This window comes from Bolinopsis microptera, chromosome 3, assembly GCF_026151205.1.
Source record: "Bolinopsis microptera isolate Bmic1 chromosome 3, MBARI_Bmic_1.0, whole genome shotgun sequence".
Lineage (NCBI taxonomy): Eukaryota > Metazoa > Ctenophora > Tentaculata > Lobata > Bolinopsidae > Bolinopsis > Bolinopsis microptera.
Genome location: NC_087074.1, coordinates 13,319,290 through 13,341,846, shown reverse-complemented (window position 1 = coordinate 13,341,846; position 22,557 = coordinate 13,319,290). Strand labels below are relative to the sequence as shown.

The 22,557-nt window shown below is 36.5% G+C and overlaps 3 protein-coding genes across 5 annotated transcripts; all 3 read left to right on the top strand.

Moving 5' to 3' along the window:
• The first annotated feature begins 212 nt into the window (after positions 1-212).
• On the top strand, positions 213-8,406 carry LOC134812908 (zinc finger protein 184-like). Of its 2 annotated transcripts, XM_063820515.1 has the most exons (5): positions 219-290; positions 1,372-1,448; positions 6,305-6,494; positions 6,668-6,805; positions 7,009-8,406. In XM_063820515.1, exons 1-5 carry the CDS (start codon positions 236-238, stop codon positions 8,187-8,189), a joined length of 1,641 nt encoding a protein of 546 aa, XP_063676585.1. In that variant the 5' UTR covers positions 219-235; the 3' UTR covers positions 8,190-8,406. The 2 variants fall into 2 exon arrangements, with proteins under 2 accessions (XP_063676586.1, XP_063676585.1); XM_063820516.1 differs by lacking the exon at positions 1,372-1,448 and having other exon boundaries at positions 213-290.
• Positions 8,407-8,739: 333 nt separating this feature from the next.
• LOC134812910 (uncharacterized) lies at positions 8,740-12,938 on the top strand. The gene is made up of 9 exons (XM_063820517.1): positions 8,740-8,805; positions 9,100-9,176; positions 9,369-9,549; positions 9,729-9,866; positions 10,666-10,778; positions 10,910-11,087; positions 11,274-11,402; positions 11,881-12,079; positions 12,246-12,938. Exons 1-9 carry the CDS (start codon positions 8,751-8,753, stop codon positions 12,247-12,249), a joined length of 1,074 nt encoding a protein of 357 aa, XP_063676587.1. The 5' UTR covers positions 8,740-8,750; the 3' UTR covers positions 12,250-12,938.
• A 1,466-nt stretch (positions 12,939-14,404) lies between these two features.
• On the top strand, positions 14,405-22,390 carry LOC134812431 (glutamate--cysteine ligase regulatory subunit-like). Of its 2 annotated transcripts, none has more exons than XM_063819843.1 (6): positions 14,405-14,510; positions 18,523-18,656; positions 19,837-19,995; positions 20,165-20,272; positions 21,472-21,630; positions 21,837-22,390. In XM_063819843.1, the coding sequence occupies exons 1-6, from the start codon at positions 14,420-14,422 to the stop codon at positions 21,957-21,959; spliced, it is 774 nt and encodes a 257-aa protein (XP_063675913.1). In that variant the 5' UTR covers positions 14,405-14,419; the 3' UTR covers positions 21,960-22,390. The 2 variants fall into 2 exon arrangements, with proteins under 2 accessions (XP_063675913.1, XP_063675914.1); XM_063819844.1 differs by lacking the exon at positions 14,405-14,510 and adding an exon at positions 18,201-18,276.
• The last annotated feature ends 167 nt before the right edge of the window (positions 22,391-22,557 follow it).

Below are 22,557 nucleotides of genomic sequence, written 5' to 3'. Positions count from 1 at the left end.
GCAATTAAATATAGATTATATATGTCGCTGTAATATGTATAATGTTTCATATAATTTTTGAAAGCCAATGGTTTTGCTGAACATAAAATGCTGCTGCGAATTTATTAAATCATCAATTTGACATAAGCTCATCGCATCAGTTGCAGTGGAAAATTATTCATTCAGGTATTAGTGTAGAGAATAATAGTGCCGTTTTATTTTAGAATAATATGAAAAACTTCAGGATAGGTACAATATGAATTGTGACACTAGTAATACCAGTGAGACTGAGGAAACAGTTGTCTTATCAGGTAGGGTGTCCTTTAACTTTACTTCCTATACATAATGTATATTATATACATTATATATATACAATATTATATATATATACAGGGTGGGCCAAAATTCAGTGTGCAAACGTTGGGTCTTATACCTCCGCTGAGTTTTATATTTGAGAGCTGTTGCTTTGCAGATGGCATACTGTACTTACTGGTTCGAGGATTCCGTCGTCAAAATTTGAAAATTCGAATATTTTAGACCACGCCCATTCAATATTAAAACACCTATATTGTTTTCTCTGAAAATCCTGAACGCCTAATTTTTTTAGAGACGGTAGATTATCAAATGTTGCATATGATCTGAAAAAATGAGGCAAAACGGATTAGAAATGACGAAGTTAACAAGCATTTTGTGTATCTCGTTAACAAATTGACTGGGTGATTATGTGACACCGTGACACGACACCTTAATTGGGCACCCTTAACAATTCCCATAATGTTTAACGGGGTAGTTAACGGGGTCACCTTATCACGTGATTAGGTAAACCAATCACCTGATCACACGTAATGAACAAGCTTGTTATGCTTCATATCTCGGTCATCTGAGAAGCTAGAACTCTCATTCTTTCAGGGCAAACGTAATTCGAATGGCCAAACACAATTCAATAACATTTAGCTTGATCCGATTATCCAAACTATCAAAAAAATGTGAAAATGAACCTCCATTTGAAAAAAATGAACGCGAATATTTTTCGAGTTGACAAATTCCTCGAACCAGTGGTGGTACTAAGTCATACCAGAAGGAAGTATTTCAATTGGGCACTCAGTGACTGAGCTATTAAGGCCAACGTTTGCACACTGACTTTTGGCCCACCCTGTATATTGTATATATAATCTTCTGTGAAGTCTTAAAGTCTGAGAAAAGTACTCAAATTATTTTGCAACGTGAATACGTACTATATAAGCAAATAGAGAAATAAAGTAAGCTTATAATTGTCGGCACTACTATACAGCAAATGCTAGTAACTTGGCAGTTTTATTGGGGTATTGTTTAATTTTGATTTCAAGTTCTCCTCCAACTACATAAGAACGTGATTTCCAAAGTTTCACTCAGGAAAAAAGAAGAGACATCGCAGAAGAAACCTTACCAACCGATCTAGGCGAAAAATAGAAAAACGTAAACTACAAAAAGTGAGAAAGCAAAAAGTGTAAAGGATAAGATATTATACATTTATCACATGCCTTCTCATGCGATATCAAAACTTTCGCCCACGAGGCTTGCCGAGTTAGCGAAAGTTTCGATATTTCCCGAGGCTTGCCGAGGGTTATATCGACATTTTCAATCACGAGGCTTGCCGAGTTTTGAAAATGTTGATATCGCATGAGAAGGCATGTGATTAATGTTTTATCACACTTTCTTTGGAGCCAAATTTGGCCGGGAAAGCAGAATTTGATCAAACGTTAGTTATAAATGTCACCAAAGCAAACTAGACATGTCGAACTTATTTATGTTTATAATATTCAAGCTATATATAGCTCTCGATGAGTTAGTATTTCAGATATCGAAGATACAATACGTACAATTAAGATCTCACGTGCTCATCACATTTATGACACAGTGAATGCTGTATGCCGCGCCCAATTTGCTTTATACTCATATGTGATACGTAGTGCATTGAATATTATTATATTTATCGACCATGGGACTTGTACTTATTGGCGTCTAGAATATTCCGCCACGATCACCGCGTCTTATTAATCACAAATTATATCCTGCATATTATAATCGGTGTGAGGTAATTTTATACTTAAGATCATTACTACCGAAAATATACAATGTATAGAACATCCGTTCAAGTGTTGATTAAATACATCAGAGTCCTTATCATAAATGTGTATCTGCGATAAGGTGAAAGTATTTCCTAGTTCTTGTATTTAAATAGAGGTGTGGAGCTATAATTAGTGTCTATAATCTATCAGTCCACATTATACACCACACGCCCTAATTCACATCAAAAATGTTATCGTCCGTCTTGATTCTTGACTGTCTGTTATTTCAGAATGATTTAATCAATGCAACTTGTAATCGTTGACTTAGAATTTTATTGAGTATATAGTCTGCAGTCTGCTTTATAGTTCTTAGTCAGTATTCATCTTCCTTGCCATAATTTGCCATTATTTGGAGCCAAATTTGGCCGGGAAAGCAGAATTTGATCAAACGTTAGTTATAAATCTCACCAAAGCAAAACTAGACATGTCGAACTTATTTATGTTTATAATGTCCAAGCTATATATAGCTCTCGATAAGTTAGTATTTCAGATATCGAAGATACAATACGTACAATTAAGATCTCACGTGCTCATCACATTTATGACACAGTGAATGCTGTATGCCGCGCCCAATTTGCTTTATACTCATATGTGATACGTAGTGCATTGAATATTATTATATTTATCGACCATGGGACTTGTACTTATTGGCGTCTAGAATATTCCGCCACGATCACCGCGTCTTATTAATCACAAATTATATCCTGCATATTATAATCGGTGTGAGGTAATTTTATACTTAAGATCATTACTACCGAAAATATACAATGTATAGAACATCCGTTCAAGTGTTGATTAAATACATCAGAGTCCTTATCATAAATGTGTATCTGCGATAAGGTGAAAGTATTTCCTAGTTCTTGTATTTAAATAGAGGTGTGGAGCTATAATTAGTGTCTATAATCTATCAGTCCACATTATACACCACACGCCCTAATTCACATCAAAAATGTTATCGTCCGTCTTGATTCTTGACTGTCTGTTATTTCAGAATGATTTAATCAATGCAACTTGTAATCGTTGACTTAGAATTTTATTGAGTATATAGTCTGCAGTCTGCTTTATAGTTCTTAGTCAGTATTCATCTTCCTTGCCATAATTTGCCATTATTTGGAGCCAAATTTGGCCGGGAAAGCAGAATTTGATCAAACGTTAGTTATAAATCTCACCAAAGCAAAACTAGACATGTCGAACTTATTTATGTTTATAATGTCCAAGCTATATATAGCTCTCGATAAGTTAGTATTTCAGATATCGAAGATACAATACGTACAATTAAGATCTCACGTGCTCATCACATTTATGACACAGTGAATGCTGTATGCCGCGCCCAATTTGCTTTATACTCATATGTGATACGTAGTGCATTGAATATTATTATATTTATCGACCATGGGACTTGTACTTATTGGCGTCTAGAATATTCCGCCACGATCACCGCGTCTTATTAATCACAAATTATATCCTGCATATTATAATCGGTGTGAGGTAATTTTATACTTAAGATCATTACTACCGAAAATATACAATGTATAGAACATCCGTTCAAGTGTTGATTAAATACATCAGAGTCCTTATCATAAATGTGTATCTGCGATAAGGTGAAAGTATTTCCTAGTTCTTGTATTTAAATAGAGGTGTGGAGCTATAATTAGTGTCTATAATCTATCAGTCCACATTATACACCACACGCCCTAATTCACATCAAAAATGTTATCGTCCGTCTTGATTCTTGACTGTCTGTTATTTCAGAATGATTTAATCAATGCAACTTGTAATCGTTGACTTAGAATTTTATTGAGTATATAGTCTGCAGTCTGCTTTATAGTTCTTAGTCAGTATTCATCTTCCTTGCCATAATTTGCCATTATTTGGAGCCAAATTTGGCCGGGAAAGCAGAATTTGATCAAACGTTAGTTATAAATCTCACCAAAGCAAAACTAGACATGTCGAACTTATTTATGTTTATAATGTCCAAGCTATATATAGCTCTCGATAAGTTAGTATTTCAGATATCGAAGATACAATACGTACAATTAAGATCTCACGTGCTCATCACATTTATGACACAGTGAATGCTGTATGCCGCGCCCAATTTGCTTTCTATTGATACGTAGTGCATCGAATATCAATATATTCACGCCTATGGGTCTTGTACTTATTGCATTCTAGAATATTCCACCACGAGCGCGTATTTTAATCATAAATTATTTCCTGCATATCAATCGATGTGAGGTGATTCTTATACTTTATTTCTATTAGATATATTTTGAGTCATTAAAACTGAAGATGTATAATGTATAGAACATCTGTTTTAGTGCTGATTACATCCTAGTCCTTATCATGTAATACTAATCTGCGATAAGGTGATAGTATTTCCTGGTTGTTATATTTGAATTGGGCTGTGGCGCCATGGCCCATGATTGCCTATTCATAAGTCCAAATTTTCAACTGTTCATGTTGTACTTGTACTACACGCCCTAATTCATATATCAACAATATTATCGCCCGTCTTGATTGTCTGTTATTTCAGAATGATTTATCACTGGAACTTGTAATCATTGACTTTTATTGAATTTTATCGAGTATTATAATAGTCTGCTTATATTCATCTTGCCATTATTTGCTTCACTAGAAATTATCAGAACAGCCGTAATATAATGTATCTATTCAATTCAACTCTAGATTGTTTTAATATCAAGAGCAGACATGATCCGTACTCTTTAGTATTGTTTATGAAAGTAACTCTTGACTTAATAGCCCGATAATCGGCCTGGTAATACCATTGTAGAACGCACTTCACCAGCCTTTTATAACCACCCTGGTCATTACCAGGCAGTTCACCCGTACTGTTAGCAATATTGAATTGGTCTAAAGAATGGCAGCATATCAATCATCGGACCTAAATTTGCCCCAGCGACCAGACCAATTTATAACCGGATTAGCGGATTAAGTTACGCCATTCGTCCCTATTGATATCTTTATATACATAATATATTTTATAGAATGTTTTTATTGCACTAACTAAACTTCAGTTAAAACTGGTGCAGGGATAGAATTTTCGCTCTTTATTGTACAGAATTTATAAGTCTCTTTATATATCAGCCACGAATTTCGCAAGCCATTCTAGGGGAAGCCGGTTTGGAAAAGCCTAGTATAATTTCTGCACAATTTCTATATGGAATATGGCTCACAGAAGGGATCAGAGGGGGTTAAAAGTGAGGTCTGAAATGGCTGAAATGTGGCTAAATTGATATGCGAATGATCCCACATCGTAATGTATCACAATTTATTACGTTATGATTTGCTGACCAGCCCTTTATCAATTCTTGACAATAATTTTCTTTCAAATATAACTACTTGACACCAAGATTCTTGTTTTGTGTGTTTTATTCGTTCGAATTAATCAAACATCGTTTAGTGTTTACTATTTTTTTGTGAGGGCGACTGTAGTTTGTTCTGACACTTCCTTTTTAATTTCAAGTAAGCGATTAAGGAAATTAGTTAGCCTGATTGATTGTATCGCTGACAAGTACCAAAACTTTGTGCAACTTTCAAGTCTGCTTGTAAACTTTGATCTCGTTTTCAGTAACCTTAAGTCGCTTGAAACTCGTACAAACCAGGGAGTTTTTACTTTGTTTCATCATCCGAAGCCTAATTAGGTTTTGAACTATGAAGTGCAGTAAAAAAGCAACAGCTTGAAAAAGTTTTACTACAAAAAAATGTATTTTGCTTAACACATCTCAAACGCAAGGAAATGTTTTTAAAACAAGGTATAAATATATATTTTTCCTGAATCTGGAAAGTTTATCTGATCATTGCATTTACGGTCATAGACTACTTCAGGTTGTTGATTTAAATTTTTACTTAAATCAGCACCTCACAGTAGTAGAACAGTTGTTGAGAGTGGGCTCCTTGTTCCTAAGGGAATATCGGACTCTCTCTGAGCAACTGATTGATATTTCATGCCCCCGGGTGAGAGCCAGTGCTCCCCATCGGGGCATGTAATATCAATTCTGCTTTCCTGCCAAATTTGGCTCGAAAGTGTGATAATATATATTATATTATAGTATATAATAGTATTATATGTAACCTCAACAATTGTGCTTACTCATACTGACATTCACTGATTATCAGAAAACATAACTGATCCTTGAAGTGTCACTTATTAGTAAAAGAACTTAAACATTAGTTTTTACCATTGATAATCTTCCCAGTTCCCACAGTTCCTCATTCCAAATGCACTTACAACAGTGAATAGTTTGACGAAAACCAACATGCTTCACCGAGCTTGTGAGCAGGGGGATGAGGAAAAGACGAGGAATCTTATTAAAAATTTGACCTCGTCCCAGCTTCTGAAACGAGATACATCTGGTGAAACTGCTCTTCATATTGCCATTAATCATGGTAAAAACCTGCAAAATAGTTTCCTGTTAGTATAGCTGTATAGGTAGTGTAAGAAGACATAATATGAGTGTTCTAATAATCAATATCCCATGTGATCATTCAAGAACGTTTTTGTAAAAAAAATTTAGCCGCTTTTTTGTTTGCAGCTGATCACATGACACGTGCTCACACAGGTCACGTGGGATGTGCCTTGTTGATACTAAATAATCCTGCACTGGAGGTGAGTAACGAACTCAGCAGAGAGCTTTATGTGTCTTGTGGAGCAGATAACCTGGCTGCACTGCGAAACCCTGAGGAGTTGGAGCTAGAAGGTTAGTTCTTTGCAATTATTATTGTACAAAATGCTGGTCGGATAGGTCGAATGATAATCGGTGCAATAGTTCACTATCGTCTTATCGTTATTTCTGTGCACAAAAATTTCATGTATATTGAATACATAAATTGGTTGAATAAATTTGTTGAATAAATTTTTGGAAAGATACTGTAAGATGATCGATGTATATTTATTTTGCAGAGTCAGGTGCAGATAACATCGAACAGAGTGGTATAGTATTAACAGAGGAAGAGATGAATACGGAGATGAATACGGAGATGAATACGGAGATAAAAACAGAGATAAAAACAGAGATAAAAACAGAAATAAGGGAGGATATCTGCAAAGTAGAACAGGAGGATTCGCTTGAAAGATCACATGGTTTTATCTGTGCTGTATGTTCTGCGCACATCCTTTATGAGAGCTACTTTTTAGAACACATCAAAGAGCACCATTCAGGTGATCATAATATTCAAACAGTGGAGAAACCCGGAAAGAAATTGAGATGTCCAAGAATCAACACATACGGGTGCACAAGATGTTCTTATCATACCAACAATAAATATGATTTGAACAAACATAACATAATAGTGCATGCTGGTCTAAAGCCTTATAAGTGTTCGCAATGTCCCTTTGCTTGCTTCTGGAAAATAAATATTACCAGGCATGAACGGATACATACTGGAAATAAACCATTCAGCTGTAATGAGTGTTCATATACTTCTTCTAGAACAGATCAACTCAAAGAGCATGCTCTGAAGCATAGGAACGAGAAACCTTTCAAATGCTCTGAATGTGGTAATAAATACGTACGTAGACGTGATTTAGCAAAACATCAGCGACAAAAGCACCAGGAGATGAATACAGACTCTACCATCGAACGTTGTGATCCTCTTAAGAATCGTCAGATAACATTGAAAAATGATGCCCCCTCCGAAAAAAAGAATTTATTGGGTGACCTGGAGCAACCGAACAAGAAGCCATTCCGCTGTAATGAGTGTTCATATACTGCTTCTAGAGCATATCACCTCAAAGAACATGCTTGGAAGCATAAGAACGAAAAACCATTCAAATGTTCAGTATGTGGTAATAAATACGTACGTAGATACGATTGTGCAAGACATCAGCAAAACAAACATCCGGAGATGGATGCATACTCTACTAGCGAACCGTTTGATTGGCTTATAAAGCGTCAGGTAACGTTGAAAGATGATGCTACCTCTAACAAAGAGAGCCCGGAACAAACTCATCAGCAATCCACTGCGGATAGTCCTTCAGAAAAACGGGTTCGACGTAATAAACAGTCTGAAGAAAAGCCATATAAATGTCCAGGGAATCGATATGTCGTCAGAGACCCATACGTTCTAAGAAACGCCATGTAATCTATTACCTAATTAACTTATTACCTAATTAACCTATTACCTAATTAACCTATTACCTAATTAACCTTTTACCTAATTAACATATTACCTAATTAACCTATTACATAATTAACCTATTACCTAATTAACCTGTATAATGATTAATGTACGTGATTATATGATTTTTCATCTGAGTAGAAGAATACCATATTTAAACATTCTTCTTCAATCCACGCAATATTGTTTAATTTGCTCATTTTCGGATTAATGTTCAATTAGTTTCAGAGTGTTAAATAATTTTAACTTTTTAAGTAGCAGAAGTCTGAATTGTATATATTCAAGCAAATCATTAAATCGTCCTTTGGTACTCCTCAAAATATGTTTACGTTGAACTAATGTTAAAACTTTAACTGCCAATGGTTTTGCTGAACATAAAATGCTACTGCTAATTTATTAAATCATCAATTTGACATAAGCTCATCGCATCTATCAGTGGCAAATTATTCATTCAGGTATTAAAGTAGAGAATAATAGTGCCGTTTCATTTTAGAATAATATGAAAAACTTCAGGATAGGTACAATATGAATTTTGACGCTAGTAATACCAGTGAGACTGAGGAAACAGTTGTCTTATCAGGTAGGGTATCCTTTAACTTTACTTCCTATACATAATGTATATTATATACATTATATATATACAATATTATATATATAATATATATTGTATATATAATCTTGTGTGAAGTCTTAAAGTCTGAGAAAAGTACTCAAATTATTTTACAACGTGAATAAGTAAGTTATATAACTATATAAGCAAATAGAGAAATAAAGTGAGCTTATAATTGTCGGCACTACTATACAGCAAATGCTAGTAACTTGGCAGTTTTATTGGGGTATTGTTTAATTTTGATTTCAAGATTTCCTCACTCAGGAAAAAAGAAAAGATATCGCAGAAGAAACCTTACCAACCGATCTAGGCGACAAATAGAAAAACGTAAACTACAAAAAGTGAGAAAGCAGAAAGTGTAAAGGATAAGATATATATTATATAGTATATAGTATATGTAACCTCAACAATTGAGCTTACTCATACTGTCATTCACTGAATATCAGAAAACATAACTGATCCTTGAAGTGTCACTTATTAATAAAAGAACTTAAACATTAGTTTATACCATTAATAATCTTCCCCCATAACAGTTGCTCATTCCGAATGCACTTACAACAGTGAATCGTTTGACGAACACCAATATGCTTCACCGAGCTTGTGAGAGGGGAGATGATAAAGAGACGAGGAATCTTATTAAAAATTTGACCTCGTCCCAGCTTCTGAAACGAGATGCATCTGGTGAAACTGCTCTTCATATTGCCATTAATCATGGTAAGAACCTGCAAAATAGTTTCCTGTTAGTATAGCTGTATAGGTAGTGTAAGAAGACATAATATGAGTGTTCTCATATAATAATCAATATCCCATGTGATCATTCAAGAACGTTTTTGTAAAAAAACATTTAGCCGCTTTTTCGTTTGCAGCTGATCTCATGACACGTACTCACACAGGTCACGTGGGCTGTGCCTTGTTGATACTAAATAATCCTGCACTGGAGGTGAGTAACGAACTCAGCAGAGAGCTTTATGTGTCTTGTGGAGCAGATAAACTGGCTGCACTGCGAAACCCTGAGGAGTTGGAGCTAGAAGGTTAGTACTTTGCAATTATTATTGTACAAATGCCATGCTGGTCGGATAGGTCGAAGGATAATCGGTGCAATAACTCACTATCGTTATTTCTGCGCACAGAAATTTCACGTATATTGAATACATACATTTTTGAATCAATTTTTGAATCAATTTTTTGACATATTATATACAGTTCAATGTATGTTATACAGTTCAATGTATGTTATATAGCGATTGAATGCTATTTGAAACCTAATTACCCCGTTTAGTACACAATAACCGTATACTATATTACACGTTGGTCACCCTCAGATAATGACAGTTCTCATTAAAAAGGCTGTTACAGCTAATGGTCATTTTGCGTCACATTCATCACTGGGTTATTAATATGTGTAACATTGATCTACTCTTTGTGGGCAGTTTTCATGTGATGCCACAAGTTACGACGCTGTTTGTATTTCTTATTGCATAGGTTGCACTCAACAAAGTTATTTTGGTGAACTTCCTTTATGTGCGCATTGAACCTATGCTGTTCTCTATCACCTTTACCACACACAGGGCAGTATTTTAACTGAATGTGTCCGTAATTCGGCTTGTGTACCTTTCGTACATGCGTGCTTCCTTAAATTAGCAGGAGAGGAGTACCTTTTCTCACACACCGGACACACTGTTTTTTTGCCCACCACAGGAAGACTTGTTTCAACTTCAACTTCCTTTGCAATTCCTGTGAAAGATGAAACAAAAATGTTCAGTCAGTCTGCTAGCAAATAAATATAATCCGAGTTCAAGCACACAATTAACCCTAACTCTTTTGCCGCAGATGGAAGCACAAAGCCAAAACCACGCCGGAAGAGGAAGCGGGCAAGTTTAAGTGGTTTGTCAAAAGCACGTCTGGCAAAGAAGTATTTACGATCAACTCCAAATATCAAGAAAGTAAGCCATGAATAATTATAACATATTTTAAAGCGATCTTAATTTTTAAAAGGACAGGTATACAGGTTGCGAATTAATTATTAAAGGCCAAGGAGTTTATAAAAAGAAATAACTAGCACCTTTATTTTCAGAGACACGAGGCGATGAAAATTGTTAACCACGCACACAGTATCACTGCACTTCAGCGAGCTTGCTGTGATGGAAATGATGAACAAGTCAAAACATTTATAGATGAGCATTTGACTGACGAAAACATCTTGCGTAAAGATTTATGCGGCGAAACTGCTTTACACGATGCAATTAAAAATGGTATAGCTTCGGATAAATTCATTTTTGTTAACTGAGACCTTTTCACAATATAAGATAGCCGAAATAGATAGACGACAGGTTAATTGATCTAGGGTTATTGGGTAATCAACTACCACCATGACCAGTATGATAAGCCAAGTTATAATCATGAACATATTATGACATAAAATCAATCTTTTTTTACAGGGAACACAGAGTGTTGCATGTTGTTACTAAATCGGTTACAGAGTCCTATGCCAGCACAACTATCTCAGGAGCTTATAAATATATGTACTGAGGATTTGTCTACAGTAGCTGATAAACTAAGTCGAGAAGGTAACTTTCCTTAATCTATATTAACACCTACAATAAGAAGACAGCTGAGCGTTACAGTTCAATGTATGTTATATAGCGATTGAATGCTATTTGAAACCTATTTACCCCGTTTAGTACACAATAACCGTATACTATATTACACGTTGGTCACCCTCAGATAATGACAGTTCTCATTAAAAACGCTGTTACAGCTAATGGTCATTTTGCGTCACATTCATCACTGGGTTATTAATATTTGTAACATTGATCTACTCTTTGTGGGCAGTTTTCATGTGATGCCACAAGTTACGACGCTGTTTGTATTTCTTATTGCATAGGTTGCACTCAACAAAGTTATTTTGGTGAACTTCCTTTATGTGCGCATTGAACCTATGCTGTTCCCTATCACCTTTACCACACACAGGGCAGTATTTTAACTAAATGTGTCCGGAATTCGGCTTGTGTACTGTAATATGATCGACGTATATTTATTTTGCAGGGTCAGGTGCAGATAACATCGAACAGAGTGGTATAGTATTAACAGAGGAAGATATGAATACGGAGATGAATACGGAGATGAATACGGAGATGAATACGGAGATGAATACGGAGATGAATACGGAGATGAATACGGAGATGAATACGGAGATGTATACGAAGATGAATACGGAGATGAATACGGAGATGAATACGGAGATGTATACGAAGATGTATACGAAGATGAATACGGAGATGAATACGGAGATGTATACGGAGATGTATACGAAGATGAATACGGAGATGAATACGGAGATGAATACGGAGATGTATACGAAGATGTATACGGAGATGAATACGGAGATGAATACTGATATGAATACGGAGATAAATACGGAGATAAATACGGAGATGAGTACGAAGATAAGTACAGAGATAAAAACAGAGATAAAAACAGAAATAAGGGAGGATATTTGCAAAGTAGAACAAGAAGATTCGCTTGAAACATCCCATGGTTTTATCTGTGCTGTATGTTCTGCGCACTTCCTTTATGAGAGCTACTTTTTAGAGCACATCAAAGAGCACCATTCAGGTGATCATAATATTCAAACAGTGGAGAAACCCAGAAAGAAATTCAGATGTCCAAGAATCAAAACATACGGGTGCACAAGATGTTCTTATCATACCAACAATAAATATGATTTGAACAGGCATAACATAATAGTGCATGCTGGTCTAAAACCTTATAAGTGTTCGCAATGTCCCTTTGCTTGCTTCTGGAAAATAAATACTACGAGGCATGAACGGATACATACTGGAAATAAACCATTCAGCTGTAATGAGTGTTCATATACTGCTTCTAGAGCAGATCACCTTAAAGAGCATGCTCTGAAGCATAGGAACGAGAAACCATTCATATGTTCTGAATGTGGTAATAAATACGTACGTAGACGTGATTTAGTAAAACATCAGCGACAAAAGCACCCGGAGATTAATTCAGACTCTACCAGCGAATGTTGTGATCGTCTGATAACGTTGGAAGATGATGCCTCCTCCGGAAAAATGAATTTGTTAGGTCACTTGGAGCAACCGAACAAGAAGTCATTCAGCTGTAATGAGTGTTCATATACTGCTTCTAGAGCAGATCACCTCAAAGAACATGCTTGGAAGCATAAGAACGAGAAACCATTCAAATGTTCAGTATGTGGTAATAAATACGTACGTAGACGTGATTGTGCAAGACATCAGCGAAACAAACATCCGGAGATGAATACAGACTCTACCATCGAACGTTGTGATCGTCTGATAACGTTGGAAGGTGATGCGTCCTCCGGAAAAATGAATTTGTTAGGTCACCTGGAGCAACCGAACAAGAAGCCATTCAGCTGTAATGAGTGTTCATATACTGCTTCTAGCGCATATAAAATCAAAGAACATGCTTGGAAGCATAAGAACGAGAAACCATTCAAATGTTCAGTATGTGGTAATAAATACGTACGTAGATACGATTGTGCAAGACATCAGCAAAACAAACATCCGGAGATGAATGCAGACTCTACTAGCGAACCGTTTGATTGGCTCAGAAAGCGTCAGGTAATGTTGAAAGATTATGCTACCTCTAACAAAGAGAGCCCGGGACAAACTCATCAGCAATCCACTGTGGATAGTCCTTCAGAAAAACGGGTTCGACGTAATACACAGTCTGAAGAAAAGCCATATAAATGTCTAGGGAATCAATATGTTGTCAGAGACCCATACGTTCTAAGGAACGCAATTTAACCTATTACCTAATTAACCTATTACCTAATTAACTTATTACCTAATCTAGTCTAGTATATTATAAACATCGCTATTTTTGATAGCTTCAAGGAATTCACTTGAGGAATCTATGCTCCAAAACATGTTTATACCGCTGTTGTTGTAGATTGCCTAATTAACTTATTACCTAATTAACCTATTATATATACTCGTGAGAAACCTTTCAAATACTCTCGTTTTGCTTCCTCCAGATAACACGTCATTAATCAAAATATGTAATCGAGGAAGCCTCTTCATTGTGAAACTACTTACACAACATCACAATCTAAGGGTGATGATTTTACTCCGGTATTGCACTGATTGAAGGCAACAGGAACCGTATTGAAGGCATCTTCTCTTCAAAGAAACGCCGTAATTTGATTTTACCAAGAATGATAATGAATATCACTATAACTTAGAAGAGTGGAAGAAACATTCTTCTTCAATCCACGCGATATTGTTTAATTTGCTCAGTTTCGGATCAATGTTTGATTTGAGTTTCAGAGTGTTAAATAATTTTAACTTTTTAAGTAGCAGAAGTCTGAATTTTATAATCGTCCTTTTGTACTCCTCAAAATATGTTTACGTTGAACTAATGTTAAAACTTTAACTGCATTATTTTACAGACGCTATGTAAGCGCGACTTAAAATAGCGACTTGTGTTAAATTCCACCAACTATTTATCGTCTAGTGGACAATTATCATTATTCATCTCTATGCTGCTTGTTTATCTTACCTTTCTGACACTTTTATAGGTTTCAAAAATGTTGATACATACGGGGGATGTTCAACCTAACTGTCAGCTTTATCCGGATCTCAAGAGAACAACGACCGAGGAAATAGCTTCATCTCTGGGTACGTAGTGGACACCAACTGCTTAGTTTTTATTCCAAATGTTTAACTTTTAAGATAATAACTTAACTTATTTTAACTTGTTTAAGATAATATTAAGTGATTGTTTTGTTCAGTTAAGTTAAGTGTGTCTTTACTGAACCAGCTCAACTGTGATTATCTCTATGAACGGTTTTCATTTTCGTAGCTCTGAACTTAGTGCAGCTGAATTTTGTATTGAATTCTCACATTGAATAAAAATCCAATTGCCATAAAATTATACGCAGAATAAAGTTTAAATAAATCTAAAATAGGAAACAATCTGAGAAAATAAAGAGAAGACAAAAGATAGGGTTTCACTGACAGTTGAACCCACTAGCTGACCACATAAGCTCCCAACCCATATCAGCCTGGCTGATATCCCCCTCCACATAAGCATAGAAAGAGCTCCCGTATCTCTGTCTGATAGCCACTCCGCCTGATGTCAGACTGGCGTAGAGTGGTACATTCAGTGTAGCAGTCACTATCGGAGAAGACACAAACTTGCAGGCGGAGATGTCCACTTTAGTGTACAACTTACCCGGGTAGTTGTTAGAGGTTCTCCAGTTGTCATGTACTCCTGAACACATTGTAGCACAGGGTTCCGGGTAGGACTTACCGTCCGACATCTTCACGATAGAGAGACCTGCCCCGCTGGTGAGGGTGAGTAGACTCAGTAGGAGGAGGAGTAGGAGCATTGTGAAGTACTGCTGAGTGTGACACGTACTGGAGCTAGAAGCGAGTATGATAGGTACTGGAGCTTGAAATGGAGTGCTGACAGAGCGTTTAAAAGATCTGACACGAGACAACTAACCTTTATCACAGACAGAATATCTTTACTGCGTGTTAGTAAGAGCTTCACATACAATTCCACTAACTTACAATCACTACAATTATATTTAGTGTGACATCTGTGATCTGTCAGTAGAGCCGATTGTCAGTAGTTGGCAACGTTTCACTGATTGTTCATGGGAGTAAACAGTTACAGCTGCACTTAATGCATGGTGCTGGCTATTGTAATGGTGGTAATTATAATTGTATCTGTCTGTATCTGTTTGTTGTTGAGGCAATATAATTCTAGATTGTACAATATAGAGGGAACGTGTCAACATGACTAAAAACTAACAGATTACGGAATGAGGTATCAAATCAATTAATTACAGTGAGCGCTCAAATTCAACCCAATAAAAGCTCGTGTGACCGTGAAATCGTATATTGACCTAGATATATGTGTTTAATAATAATAACAATAACCAAAGTGCCGTAAATGTCATGCAATGATGGGACAGAAAATGTCGTGTGCACAATCTCCGCTGGAAGGCACATCTCTAAAATGTTGATAGAGGGTAGCCCTAAAGGATATGGGCTTTTCAGTAATGCTAGTATGCACATATTATATGCACAATAAACATCTGGAAGTCTGTTCAAACTTACCTAATTTCCATAAGATAAGCTAAACGGTTCTTTGATTCGATGAGCTCGCATGGTAAAGACAAAATTATCCCTGTATAGCTTGCCAAGAAATCGAGATACATAACTTAAAGTGGACGTTGTATTTCCGTTGGCACATACTGCTCTGCATCTAAGGTCTATTGACGAACTGACACTGAACATTATTTTACAAATTTCAATCTGGGTGTTGTTATTGTTAATCACTATAAGGGGCACGATGAGACGGATAATGGTTGCTCAAAGTCTGAGAAAATCGAATTTAGTTCTTGTATGCTTTTGCTTACATTTGTGACATTCAAAACATTTGATCTTTACAAATAGCCGATTGTAACTGATCTAGCTTATCGCTGATCGAAGGCTAAACGAACCGTATTTTAAGACATCTTCTCGTCAAAGAAACGCCGTAATATACTAAGAATTGGGGCTAAGGAGTATATATAATATATATATTCACAATATGATCTCGCTAAGCTAGCTTATAATTTTACTTAGTAAACCGGTTAGACAAGTTCTCCCTGTTATAATACAGAGTGGCCCAGAAGTAACTAACTTATAATATAATATTAGTAGACTAGACGCCGAGACGGTCACTATTAGTGACTCACTAACCATACAACATACATTTGATATCCGCTTTCATAAAATTACACTACGCATTTATGTACAATGAAAATATAGTTTATCTGTCTTTATGAGAATTCTGGCTAGTATAGAATTCGTAGAATCTTATGAAAATTATAAAATTCGACGAATCTTCGACGGGTGCGTGGTCAGTAAAAATAAAGAAGGCAGTTACAGAGATCATTCAGATGACTCGCATATAAGCCTCTTATTTTATACATTATATATCTCCGAATATACCGAGGATACCGTCTTGTTTTGCCTCTCCATAGTTTGTATTTGTTGCTGTCGTTATCTGACCACTCAGTCTAATAGACAGTGTCTATGGTTTAGGTACCCGTTACGTTTTACGTGCGACGTTTTCCAATATTATTTTGTTGTTACTATCGAAAATATCAAACTAGAGTCCAGGTAGCGCACTCTAGTTCGACAGAGTCGAACTTTAGTGTTTGTCGGACTACAGTACGTGACGAACTACAGTACGTGTCGAACTACAATACATGTAAAATTACCGAAGAGCTAAATATATCTTACCTTAACAGATATCATTATTGTACGTCATCTTGTTAAGCTGTTTGTATGTTAAATGCTTTTATTTATCTTTGCATCGTTGTTCATAGTAGTTGCTAAGTTGCATGGTTGTTGATTTTGCGGCGGGACAAGTTTTGTAATTTCCTCAGTTGATTAGTTTGCGTCTGTCTCGTTACCTGTCGTAATTCGTATTTAATTATAAGCAAGTCGTACAGCTGATCATTAGTTGATCATTAGTACTTACGATATAAATGTTCGTATTTATTAATGCTCTTTTCCTACTCCATTAATGCAATGTTGTGCGTTGCATGTTTTTTACTTTTTTCTAGTTAATGTAAAAATTTTTAGCTTACGCCTACTTTTTGTTTTGAATCGTCTCACAACATATTATAAAGATGTAGATATTATCTTTATTAAAGTACGTGTTGTAATAGGACTAAGTAGATACCGTTATTAGTAACCACGTACTGCCATCCACGGAGAGGAATATCAAGTATCATAGGTAACCTATTTGGTAACATATAGGTAACCTATAGCTATGTAACCTATAGGTAACCTATTTGGTAACCTATAGGTAACCTATAGGTAACCTATTTGGATGGTATGTGATCTGTAGATCTATTTTAAAGATCTTTAGCTTCCGGCCTATTATCGCATTACTTTCTTACTTATAAGTAAGAAAGTAATGCGATAATAGGCCGGAAGCTAAAGATCTTTAAAATACAATGTAATTGTGTATAACAGGCCATAAATGGCCTGTTATACACAATTACATTGTACGCTCCACCACTATTGTGCAAATGTATCGCATATATAGTAAGATGTATTGCTGTTTGTTTTGTTTATTCTCCCACTTTTGTTGATCAGATATTCATCTGATGATTGCGGGAAATTTTATTTTTATATTGTATTTACAATTGTACATATATCGGGACCCCTTTTTATCGTTTATTATTTTATTATCTAACATTGCCATCTATTTAAATTTAGCTATATTTACTCCATATTTAATTTGTAAGTTTCGTTTGTTATTTCGAGTAGATGTCACTCACTCACTGGTCCACGTTTTAGTTTCTGAGAAAGAGGCGGCAGATGGCTCAGACACTGTTTCTACGAAATGATAATTTTTGCGAACAATGCTCAGGAGGTTTCTGACACGATTTACAAAAACATTTTTTAAACAGTTCGTTATTAAACCTAAGTATAGTCAGAACAGAATTTATTTTGTAAATAAAGCTCGATTCAAAGAATTTTCAACTTTCAATAGAACATACGGAAGTGAAATATTTACAGCTATAATCTAATGAATATATTGCTCCACATGAATAATTAGTTCGCATAATCTCCTCTTCATTACCACATAATTCTCTTTAACCCCTCCCCCTTCCCACAGCACTGAGACTGTCCACTAAGAAGACTTGCCAGGAGAATTGTGGGGGTTCCTGTGTCTGCGTGCTTGGTACGAACACTGAACACACTGGACTTCCTGTCGGAATACCCAAAGAGAACATCAACCTTCAAGTCAAGGTGATCTTACGGTCCTTTATGCAGAATCTTTCAGCTTCATTTTTAGGATTGTTTTCCTCTTTGTGAATTGTTGTACATTTAGCTTTACGTAAGTCCTATCCTATAATTAATTTTTTTTTTTTTAATGGTCGAGGGCGCTCACTCTACCTCCCCGGATTAGCAAGGAGGCTACGTCCGCCTTGTGGCTAACGTCTGATGGAGCTCCTTTGGACTGCAGGCTTTGTACCTTTTGCTCTGCTTGGCATGGGGTTCGCAGAGCCCGGTACGTCCAAAAGACATAACATAGTTATGACCCGGTGGATCGGCGATGACCCTAAGGTTATCTGCCATAATGATCCGTCATCGAGAGACTCCATAGAACCCGTCTGGAGTCAGGTGTCGAAACACCCTCCCGGAAAAGGTAGTGCGTTACTTCGAGGAACTACCACCGCATTATGCTAGCGGGCCTGCCCTGGTGATCCTCGAGGTTGTGTCGTGCTTTTAGTATTTAGGAGGATCGAGTTGAGATGATATTAAACTCGAACCCTGGTGTGATGTTCCTTTGGTTTATCTTTGGTTTCACGAATTTATCTTTTGACGTCATGTGATGCCGTTTGTGAAGTAGTCTATAGTTGCTCGTGAAAATATGTTCGTGCGCGGTATTTCTATGCTAGTTTGCCTTGGCGCTTTCCAGACTTTTCCTGTTGTAGAGCACTCACTTTGGAGTTTTAGTGATATTCCGTGGTTTATATGGTTTTGCGGCTGGTTCAATAATGTCATTTTTCATTGCTGCTGGCTGACTCGCCAGCAGCAATGCAAGTCCAAGAAGAAAGAAGGAGAGACACTGTCCGTTTTCTGGGTGATCCACCACCGACAGTGCTCCCACTTCTGTGGGGCTGAGGGTGTTGGCTCCAAGAACCAGCCGTGAGCGAACAGCGCCTGACCCCCTCTGTGGTTAACTTGAGAATAATAGGACTATGCCATTCTCCAGGCCAATCCGTTCAGTAACCAGCTGACCCAGCACCACCTCTGATGGAAGATGTGGTTCGGATTGGACTTCGCTAGGATTTGTCAGTTTTTCTGTAGACACTAATGCTCCCTCAAGGAGAGACATGAGCCCCGGCGAAACTGACCAAAAAACGTGACAAGGATTCTCACCCTAAACATTCGTCAAATTTCTTAACTTCTGATTGTTCTGCAGTTGTTCATATCAGAGAAGACGACAAAAGAGAACATAGTGAAAGCAGTTGACTCAGTGTTACAGGAATTCAGTGAGCTGGATCAGGTTGATCAGCTCTTCATTTCCACCGCTGATAAAACCAACAAGGACCTCCTATTAAAGTGCTGGCCTTGGCTTGAGGTATATTTAGAATTGAGAAACACTTGGCTTCGTAACAATTGTTTTGGCAGTTTTTAAACTGTATAGTGCATACCTTAGTCAAAAGTCGACATGTTTGCAGTTTCATACAGACCTTTGTTAAAGATACTCAATACTGGCGCATAATTATCTAACCTGTTTAAACTTTCAGGATCTAGCAAAGGCCGGAAAAGTAAAACATTTAGGCTTGTCCGATCCAAGATGCCAAACGATCCAGCCTCTCATCGAGAGCTGCAAGATTTGGCCCAAGAGCATCCAGGTAAATATCACGTTAAAATTGAGTCTTATAACATTTTCAGCGAACAATTCTGACTGGTAATACCATCTGAATGTGTGGATTCGCGTGTTTGGCTGATATTTGTTTTCAACCGTGTAATTGAGTTGGCATCAAATTACTTGATAAAATGGAGATGACCTTTCTCGGGGCCTGAGGTGGCACCGTTTGACTTGAAATTTGAAAAAAGGCCCCAACAATTAACTGCATTTGACTTATTATAATCATTTCTTTTGTAATGAGCAGGATGTGATAACCCAATTAATGGTGTGTTGTTGGGGGCCGGGGCCTGGGGCGTACTAAATACTAATACCCTGACTTTGAATTGCGGGCAAGGATATCAAAATCCATCTTTACTGAGATTAACGATTTAAAAATAATCCATCACTCTAAATGTCTCCTTTTAAGGGGGCCGGGGGGGGGGGGGGGGGGGGGGTCTTCATCAAAATTCTCTCGAAATTGACTTTATAGTTGTTTCTGGTAGAAGGGAGTGATATCTACCAGCTGCTTTTGGTCCCATGGAAAAATATTGTTCCTAGCCGAAATTATCGCCGGTCTAAGGTTAGCGCTTATGTGTAATTGTATTGCACGAGCCATTTTCAATCGCAAATTCTGAAAATCGAGTCTAAAAATCTATCTTCTCCTACATTTTTTGAGCAATCACCCTGAAACTTTTAGGATATGTTCTAGGGACCATTTAGAAGAGATCGTTCAAGCCAAAATTTTGAGATAGGCCTTTAAAAAATTTTTATTAAATTTTGAAAATCTTGGACCTGAAAAAATCGTAAAAAAACGAGGTCCAAGATTTTCAAAATTTAATAAAAAATTTTTAAAGGCCTATCTCAAAATTTTGGCTTGAACGATCTCTTCTAAATGGTCCCTAGAACATATCCTGAAAGTTTCAGGGTGATTGCTCAAAAAATGTAGGAGAAGATAGATTTTTAGACTCGATTTTCAGAATTTGCGATTGAAAATCGCTCGCGCAATACAATTACACATAAGCGCTGACCTTAGACCGGCGATAATTTCGGCTAGGAACAATATTTTTCCGTGGGACCAAAAGCAGCTGGTAGATATCACGCCCTTCTACCAGAAACAACTATAAAGTCAATTTCGAGAGAATTTTGATGAAGACCCCCCCCCCCGGCCCCCTTAAAAGCCTCTCACTCCGATAACTCCCTCAGCTGCTGTTCAAATGTGAGAACCTGAGTGACACGTGTATTGACCTACTAAAACTGGCTAATTACTACAAGATCCGAGCTACAATCCACCGTGATGACCTTACAAACATGACTGATTTAAAGGCCAACTTGAAGTCTTCGCTCGGAGTTTCTATTTCGGAGGTGGGCGGAGGCTCTGTTAACTATGTTATAAAAATGTTGTGTTTTCTTTTGTAATTCACAATTTACATGTTGCTAGTGGTTAAAAACATGGTAGCACGATGTTAAGTTGTATACATTAAATGCTGTCGTTTAAATTTAAATCAAGTCCAAATTATTGCAAGATAATATTGGTTAGATGAAATCTGATGAAAGTTTAACCCCGACAGTCGTGGTTGGCAAAGTATTCCATGTTCGACGCAAAACGGAAAGTTATTCTGAAGAAAGGGTATCTGGTGGAGATGGAGAATTTGGGAAACCACTGTTGTTCAGATAACACGATCACCGAATAGGAGGAGAGAAGAGAAACTTGTTGAACTTGTTGAACTTATCACCGATAATGATGATTGTTTTTAGACGATAGTTTTTCTTATTTAAACGAAACGATGTCATTATTGTATTTTAGCTTTTTTTAAATTTTGATATTATAGAACTATGATTGAATTTGATGTGCATGATAAAATCAGAAAAAAGTAGAAATAGTTCTTCCACCATCAGACATACTTTTCAGTTTTAGCATTTAAATATTATGATATACAATATTATCGATGATACATATCAAATTATGTCAAATTTGCATAATATTAATACGCATCTTAAAATTGCGTTACGATTCAATTTATAATAATATATTAGATTATGTATAATACCTTGAGTCTCGCCTAAAATACATATTAAATATCATAATGATTTTTCAGAAATATTGAACTTCAATTATTAGAAATTCCTTGTTTTCATTATTGTCCCCACTATAGAATATCCGTAGAGAATCCTTAATAGTTTTCAATGAAACGTATAACCGAATAAAATAAAAACTCGGGTATTCCCGGGCTGTATCTTTATCTAAAGTGCCTCTATACATGTATACTGTATAGTGCACCGATTTAGACA